Source organism: Mytilus edulis, chromosome 6 (assembly GCF_963676685.1).
Source record: "Mytilus edulis chromosome 6, xbMytEdul2.2, whole genome shotgun sequence".
NCBI lineage: Eukaryota > Metazoa > Mollusca > Bivalvia > Mytilida > Mytilidae > Mytilus > Mytilus edulis.
In genome coordinates this window covers 11,182,565-11,192,154 of record NC_092349.1, presented here as the reverse complement: position 1 = coordinate 11,192,154, position 9,590 = coordinate 11,182,565, and the positions used below count along the sequence as shown (strand labels likewise).

The window sequence follows — 9,590 nt, the reverse complement described above, 5'->3', positions numbered from 1 at the left end:
ATTTTTGGAATATTTGTATATAACGCTAATCATCCTAATGATGATGATAAAATGGAAGGACCTTTTATAAAATCATGCTTCAGGGGATATTATGATATTTTTGAATACTTTATTTCAAAAAATGTTGACGTAAAAAATTGTAACTCGATGATGCATACAGCGCTGTCAGCTGCTTGTAAGGGAGGAAACGAGAAGATAGTACGTACACTTATAGAAAAGGGAAGTAATGTCAATCATAGGAATGTTTTAATGCATACACCCCTGACCGCTGCTATTCAAGGCCAACATGAGATGATAGTAAAATTGCTTATAGATAAAGGAAGTACATGTAATCATAGAAACGTTTTTGGAGAGAGAACTCTGACAATTGCTTGTAAAGGAAGAAATACTACGATAGTAAAATTACTCATAGACGAAGGCTGCGATGTTAACCATGTTGATTCCTTTAATCAAACACCTCTGACTGCTGCTTGTAGTAAAGGTCATTGGAAGATGGTAAAATTACTTATAGACAAAGAAAGTGATGTTAACTTGATTGATGGTAAGCGGCAGACACCTCTGACTGTTGCTTGCAATGACGGAAATGAGGCGATAGTACAGTTACTTATAGACCAAGGAGCTAAGGTTAACAAGGATGATGGTATGGGATTGACACCTCTGACAGTTGCTTGCAGCAGAATAAATAAAAATATAGTACAGTTACTCATTAATAACGGAAGTAAGATTAATAAAGTTGCAGTTTTGAAACCGACACCTCTAACAGTGGCTTGTAGTAGAGGAAATGAGGCGATAGTTGAGTTACTTATAGATAAAGGATGTGATGTTAATCTGGTTGATGGCAATTTTCAGAAACCTTTGACATCTGCTTGTAGGAATGGACATGAAAAGATAGTAAAGATACTTATAGACAATGGAAGTGAGCTCAATCAGCCTGATGGCAACGGATATACACCTCTGTCCGCTGCTTGCAGGGGGGAAAAAGAGAACATCGTACAATTACTTATAAAGAAAGGGTGTGTGATTAACCATGTTGAATGTTTGACGGAGACACCTCTGACAGCTGCTTGTAGAAAAGGTAATACTAATATCGTTCAATTTCTTATAAACAAAGGGAGTAAAGTTAACCAGATTGATGGCAGTCATCAGACACCTCTGGCAGCAGCTTGTATAGGAGAATATGAGAATATTGTACAGTTTCTTATTGATAATGGAAGTGATGTTAACCATGTAGGTAGTATGAGCCAGACACCTCTGATAGCTGCATGTAAAGGAGCAAATGAGAAGATAGTACAGAAACTTATAGACAATGGAAGTAAAGTAAACCAGGTTGATGGTATTTTGCAAACACCACTGGTAACTGCATGTAAGGGAGGAAATGAGATGATAATACAGATTCTTTTAAACAACGGAAGTGATCCAAATCAGGCTGATGGAAAGAGGGAGACACCTCTGACAGCTGCTTGTAGTAACGGAAATGAGAAGATAGTAAAGTTATTATTAGACAAAAGATGTGACATGAACAAATCTGGTGCTGCCGGACAGACACCCCTGACAGCTGCTTGTTTGGCAGAAAATGAGATTATAGTACAATTACTTATAGACAGAGGATGTGATGTTAATAAGGCTGAAGATGATGGAAACACAGCTCTGGGCATTGCTTGTAAGATAGACAATGAAAAGATAGTTCAGTTACTTATAGATAAAGGTAACACGATTGACAAGATGATTGGTGGAAAACGGCAGAACCATCTTACAGATGCGTGTAGGAATGGAAATGAGAAGATAGTTCATTTATTATTAAACGCAGGGTACGATGTTAATAAGAGTGATACTCATGGGGAAACACCTCTGACAATTTCTTGTATGGCTAGAAACCAGATGATAGTTCAGTTACTTTTAAACCATGGGTGTGATGTTAACCAGATGGATGATAAGGGGCAGACACCTCTGAACATTGCGTGTAAGGACGGAAATGAGAATATAGTACAGTTACTTATAGCCAAAGGTAGTGAGGTTAACAAGATTAGTGGTAAGGGGCAGACACCTCTGACTGTTGCTTGTAGGTATGGAAGAGTGAAGACAGCAAAGTTATTATTAGACAAAGGAAGTGATGTTAACAAGACTGACATTTATGGGGAAACACCTCTGACAATTTCTTGTAAAGCAAAAACTGAGATGATAGTACAGTTACTTACAGATAAAGAGTGTGATGTTAACCAGGTAAATAGTAATGGAGATACGCCTTTGACAATTTCGTGTATGGTACAAAATAGGAAGATAGTACAATTACTTATAGATAAAGGAAGCGATGTCAACCAGACCAACGCTGATGGAGAGACACCCTTGGTAATTTCATGTTGCGTAGAAAATGAGAAGATAGTACAATTACTCATTGAAAAAGGCTGTGATGTTGACAAGGAGGATGCTAATGGAGACACACCTTTAACACTTTCTCGTATGTTAGAAAATGACAAGATAGTGCAATTACTTATAGCCAAAAGAAATGATGGTAACCAGGCAGGTGATGTTGGTCAGACACCTCTGACATAACGGGTCTATAAGGGAATGAGAACGTACAATGTAGAAGATTGCATCGAATACAAAGATGAATGTGAACCTGACTAATGATAGTGATAACCTACTTCTAAAACTGAGTTTTAAAGATGATGTAAGGGGAAAATACCGTTAAATATTTAATATTAAGGAGCTGGTATAACAAACAATTAAAATACGGAAAAACATCATCGAGAGATGTTAACGACAGAGGGATGGAAAATGCAAACGGGATAATGAATAATAATTTAGTTTTGGATGTAACGCGTCTTCTGATTGGCTGGCGTTATTTTGTTATGAGCCCATAGACATAATTTAGTCATGTGACCGTGGCGTCATCAATTTTTTTTCATGGTTTTCTACGGTTTAAAATGGAATTTAGAATTAAATTATAAGAAATGACTGTAATATTTGTTCTGTCTTTTCGAAATTACATTAAAAAACATATGGTGCACCCTGTTAAATAACCCGCTACGCGCGTTATTCAGTTTGCACCATATTTTTTATTGTTATTTCTTCATAGACAGAAAAAATATTACAGTCATTCCTTAAATAAGCTAAAGAGTTCACTATTTTATATCGAAAACTTGTGTACCTGAACTAGCAACGGGACCATTTTTACACATTTTTGTAAACATTTTATATAAAATTATATATTTTGGCTTTCCAAAAAAAAATATATACAGTTCCGACTAGTTTATTTCACGTGTTTTTATGTACGGTTAGATGTCTTACCGTACTACAATATCATGCATTTGTTCAATATTTTTTTTAGTTCACTGTAAAAAGTCATGAAAACAAACAGTTTTTCCCCATTTTCAAGACTTGTCTTTTTATAAATATAATGATTATATATTCATTATACTTATCAGATAACGATGTGTTATTTTGTGATTTCGTTCCATGTTCTACTGTTCTGTTTGAGTTTGGTCCACCTCGTACATGTATCTTCCGTTTCGATTCTATTCTAGTTTGCACTTTTTTTAGACATGAAAAAAAGTCATTTTATCAACTACACTTATACAGATATGTCCTTAGCCCTTAGTCGGTATGTCCTTGTTCCCATTATTTTGCACTGACCTTGATAGTGCTCTTTGGTATATTTCATTTAAAAAAGTGTACTCCTTGATATATGTGATAAAGGTATTTCATAACTCATATCTTGAAGCTTGTATTATATATATTTGACAAGAAATGATGTATCATAAGTTTTATCTGTTACATTATATTGGTTGTCACAACTATTATTTCTTTTAAAGTAACATAAATATACTTGAGCAGCAATGTTTTACTATGATTACTATTTTGAATAAAGTGCGAGAATATCTCAAATGAATACGAATACAAATACTTATTAAATCAAAGTAGTGAAACACAATTTATCCTGTTTATTGCACTACATGTATCAGTTTGATTGGTTTCTTTTACTGACTTTTATAATTCTTTCGCACCATTGATTTCTTCAATATTTAAAAAAAAAGACATATCGTTATTTTCAAATTTTGGTTTTTGTTAACGGAAAATTTATAAAACTGAAAGGAAATCCTATGCTTAACCTCTTTAATAGTGCATTATTGCTTTCATTTTAGTTCTCACTATACAAACACACATCTTTGAAGTATGTTATTGACGGTTATCATTATTTAGTGACTGATGTTTATATAATTTGAATATACGTGTATTGTCTGATGTTTGTGTTTTTCTATCATATGTATATTTGTTGTATTTTGTACAGTTATCTTTGTTTTATTTTAAGTTGATCTATTATTTCCTTTTTAAAAATGTGAAGAACGCGCTGTTCAATTGCTGTTTTGAAGTTCGTTGAGGGATTGTGTTATTGTAGTCCTCAAAAGAAATAGAAATATATGCTTTATAGATTTTCTAGTTCTGTTTTACTGTTGATTAAGTTGTATGGAATGTCGTATAATTATGTGCTCTTCAATTAAAATATCCAAGTAATTGTGTGTTGTGAAATGCTGAATGTTTCCAACGTATGTTATATACGCACAAAAATAACCATGCTGAATGAAGAGTTGATAATAAAGTATGTAAAATTATATTATTTGGAACAGTTATATATTTTATTGCTTTGTGATAAATATTTTCAACTAATAATCATGATTATATTTACAGTTTCTGCTTGATGATCACCAAAGATAAATTGAAAATATGTATTGTGACATTGTAAGCCTTGATTTGTATGATTTTTATTCAAAGTCAGCGACAAAAGCTCTGTTCGTTTTCGTTTTTAAAGTGCGTCTAGGGATAATGAAATAAATCAAAAAAATGTTATCGCGATGTTGATGATTTCCTTTGTTTCATCTGAGTATAAATAAAAGAAATTGAATACAATTGGGGAACAACTTTTTTATGAAATTCTGAAATTGATTCCTCTTTGGTTAAATTTGACAAATGAAGCAAGACATAACTGTTTGTATACATGTTGTAAGAATGCTATAATTAGACTTATAAAAAATTGATTCGTGATAAATACAACTTTAGAAATGTTTCATTGAGTTATATATATGTACTTACTCCTCAGCAGCAATTAGATGTTTATATAGATAGTATACATAAATATATTAATGTTACAAATTGTAATTCTGATGATTGAAGGATATATAACTACACTGTATATAAATGTAGATAGATATATGTGAATGTGTATGCATAGCTAGAGTTTATCATATTTGTATGCTTCAATATAATATCTATATATTTTTTTTAATTTTAAACCAATAAAATATCTTACAAAGTTTATCTTAATCACTATCTTAACCTTTGACGGCATCAATAGTACCAATGAACGAGCTACACATAAAAGTCAGCACAATTCTATGTCAAAATTGTAAAGCATTTCAACAATCCGTGTCTTTTCAGTGAAGTTAGACAGTCGGAAACCAGGTTGAAATAGAACAAAAGAATCGAAGCTCTCTATTAGAGAAGGCGATAAATGTTTACTGTATTGTTTACTATAGTGACAAATTTTTAAAAAGTTAATAGAAACAAACAAAACTGCAATTTTCTTCTCAATTACGAGGTGTTTTATTTCAAAAACACCATTTGCATAAGTTTTCAATTTATCTAGTACATAGTTAAGCAGAACAATTAGATATCAAGTCGACGACATGGGTATCTTTCAAGTTGGATGACAAAAATGCATAACCTCCGATTTTTTTGAAAAAATTACCACGGACGGAAAAGATATCAATCTATTAGTTCAGTAATTTTCGTGTCTGCCCTTCCATTATGTGACTGAAGAAAAAATTCTAAAAAATAGGTAACAATTGTATCGAAAAGAGAAAATCGAGTGCACCTTTTTATGTTAGGGCGTGTTTGAGTTGAGTATTTTGTCTTGATATCGTTCAAAGTAAGAATATTTCATACATCGTCTCGCTTCAGATTCTATCATTTTTATATATTAAAGCTACAGGTTGACTTTATAACACAAAAAAATAACAGTACTAAAAGATGAAATATATGGGTCAAGTGAAATACCTATCTAATGAGTCACAAAAACAGGGAAGGTGTGTTCGAATAGCTATTTTTTTACTGAAAGTACTTGACGACAGTCTTACAAGTTGGATGATGAAAATGCATATCTTCGAAAAATTCTAATTTTTTGTGTGTGATAACTAGGGTTTATAGTCTTCAACCACTAAAAAAATCTAGTCTGCCCTTCCACGAAATATTTAATTAGATTTTTTTTTAAATGTTTATGATTTTTCGAAAATTCCACCTAACAACCGATCAGACAATAGTTTTAAGTTGAATCAATGCAGACAATATCATTAACTGATGCTCATTAGCTAGTTGATACATTTGTCTTTTAAAATATAACTGACATATAAGGATCGTATTGGTGCAATGTGGATAAATTTATCGGTTTCCAAGAGCAAAATTGGTAGCGCGTCATCGCTACAATGGCTTCCATTTTTACGATTGTGAAAATGAACTGGCGTAATGGGGAGATAATTTTGACGAAGTAGGATCCTGACTGTAGAGGTCATCAATAGGTTTGATAGGAAAAATAGGGTCCTTAGCTGTTATCGTTTTCGGTATAACAATGAGTGTAATACCAAACATTGTCCTTGAGAAAAAGTAATATGCATTTCTGAAATTCAGCATGTTTGAATTTTTCGAAAAAAAATAAGGATTTTCTTATTCCAGGAATATATTACCTTAGCCGTATTTGGCACATTTTTTTTTAATTTTGGATCCTCAATGCTCTTCAACTTTGTAGTTGTTTGGCTTTATAACTATTTTGATATGAGCGTGATTGATGAGTCTTATGTAGACAAAACGCGCGTCTAGTGTACTAAATTATAATACTGGTACCTTTGATAACTGTTTCAACTATCTTGCAGACTATTACTGACTGTATTATTCTTCGCATGAAAAAGAGAAAATAATTACCATACGAAAAAAAGAGGAACGCATACGTATATGTTTACAAACAAAAATTCATAAAACTCGAAATATTGAAATCTAAACCCTTTCAAAAAAGACAAGATATGAAAAACAAAATAACAAAAAAAAACTGAACTGAGATAAAATTCAAAAAAGGAAAGTCCCTAATCAAATGGGAATATCAAAAGATCAAACAATCTAATGAATGGATAACAACGTACATATTCCTGACTTACGCTTGATACCAGCATTTTCGTAGGTAGAAAACAATGGATTAAACCTGGTTTTATAGATAGCTAAACCTCTCACTTGTATGACAGTCACATTGAAAGCATAAAACTTTGCTCAGTGCTCGGAGTACAAAAATCATGCTCGAAAGTTTTATGACCGTGAGTCCTGTATGTTTCAAAGAAGACAAAGTACACAATGAATTTGGGGTTTAGATGTTAAACAGTGCATGTACTAGATAATCCCGTCGATAGCTCTTTGGTGATACTGTGATTACAACAAGATGAATTTATAAGTTGTCATCTGTAACGCATATAATCCATAGTGATCAACCAGACAATGATGACATTGTTCTTACGTCACGTGGAATATATATGATGTCATCTATAAAAAGTAAAATCACAAAAATACTGAACTGAGAGGAAAATCAAATCGGAAAGTCCAAAATCAAGTGACAAAACACATAAAAAACGAATGGACACCAACTGTCATATTCCTGACTTAATACAGGCATTTTCAAATGTAGAAAATGGTGGATTAAACCTGGTTTTATAATATCTATAACATTGTATAACACAAATATCTGTAGTGGTCAACCAAATAATGATGACATTGTGTTTATCCACTACAAATTAAACCAGTAGAAGTCTGAAATGGCCTATATATGTACTCCACTGTACTGATTTATACTCGACCTGTCTGAATTGGTCTGACATTTACTTGATATATCTCAAACATACTTCACAGTCTTAACTTGTACTCTACCTTTACTCATCAAATACTTAACCATCGACGCAGTCATAACCATTTCTGACCAACTCTCAGCCATACTCGACCTAGTGCAAACCATATTTGCCCTAGTCTTTACCAACCTAAACCTTTTTGCCGTATCTATCTATTAAATTTCACCAATTTATGAACTATTATACATACATTAAATTTATACATGTTATATGTATAAAAAGTCTTTAAAAAGGGTACAGAATCACCAAAACGATAATAAAAGCATAAAAAAAGTGTTTATGATAAATATTTCAAATGACTAATACCCTTCAGCAGTAAGATGTAAAATGATTCGTATTTTGACATGTGGTAGTCAAACTAATTTTAATATTTATCGTTATATACATTATCACGAATCAATACACTAGTAACGTTGTCTTTATAATGGCCTGACCATTAAGTATAACCGACGATTGGGCTCAAGCAGAAAAGACTATCAGGTGCTGATACTTTAATCAAGAGTCAATCTAACAAATGGTAAAAAGCTGAAAAACAAATAAAATACAATTTTACAATGTGTTCAATTAATGTTATTAAAACGAAATGTCAAAGGTAATAGATAGCACAGTCCGTTGAATCCGAGAAAATGTTGTACTTTCAAGAGCAGTTAAATTTCCAGTGTTTCACGGAGAGAATGTTCAAATATGTATAGAGTAATTTGAAGGCTTCAAAAACAATGTTGTAAAGTTAACTCACTCTGTGGTTAGCCACGAATTGTGTCCTAGATGACGTTTGTCCTTTGAATAGGTCTCCAGAACTGCTATGACCTTGCAATGTTCAGTTTGAGATACGTGTGAGCAGGGGAAAGGTAGCGATGATACGATGTTTTAATGTTCTTATAAGGTTAAAGATGGATAATCCTCCTAGACTGGAACACATAAACAGATTAAGAATATAATCAAACGAACTATATAAATTACGGAACGGTGTAACAGAATACTCCCCGTCTGATGTCTATCTGATATCACTATTCCATAAAGTTTTCGAATATGAATACAAGATTTACACAAATGAATTAATCCAATTATGAATTGAATATATACAGGTGAAATGTCCACTATTGGTCGTGTGAGAAATATCACGTCTCAACTTACGATATTTCACTATAAAGTTTCCAGAATAGATTAATTCCACGGAAAACTGGGTTCGGCACAGTTTCTTGTCCTATGAAGAAGGATCTCTCCAATGAGATCGCTGTGATTTGTAGAATGTTCCATAGCTGTTGTTGAGATAGTAGGAACTGTTTTCTCCAACGTTGTGAGACGGCGACGACGGTTAAAGGTGGTCCTACGATGGGTATGACGAGAGTTAATATTTGATCCTCTTCCGGTTTGGCGAAAAGCTCCATCTTCGTTAGTATCAGGCGAAATTAAGCGTTTCGTCTTAATGTTCAATCCTGCTGATCTTGCAGTTTTATCTGTAAAGTGGGGTCTTCTATGTTTGATTTTGTTGTAGTAATGTCAAAGAAAAGGTGTTACTTTGTGATGATGTCCAGATAAGACTACTTGTTCCTTTTCACTTATATTCAAGTCAGATTTGGCAATAGGTCCTTCTTTCGGAATAGGTTTGTGAATGCTATTGATTTCCTCTCCATGAACTTTAGGTTCTGTTGATTT

The 9,590-nt window shown here is 32.8% G+C and overlaps 1 protein-coding gene across 1 annotated transcript; it reads left to right on the top strand.

Moving 5' to 3' along the window:
• The first annotated feature begins 431 nt into the window (after positions 1–431).
• LOC139526197 (ankyrin repeat domain-containing protein 50-like) lies at positions 432–2,550 on the top strand. Its single transcript, XM_071321323.1, has one exon. It carries the CDS (start codon positions 493–495, stop codon positions 2,548–2,550), a length of 2,058 nt encoding a protein of 685 aa, XP_071177424.1. The 5' UTR covers positions 432–492.
• The last annotated feature ends 7,040 nt before the right edge of the window (positions 2,551–9,590 follow it).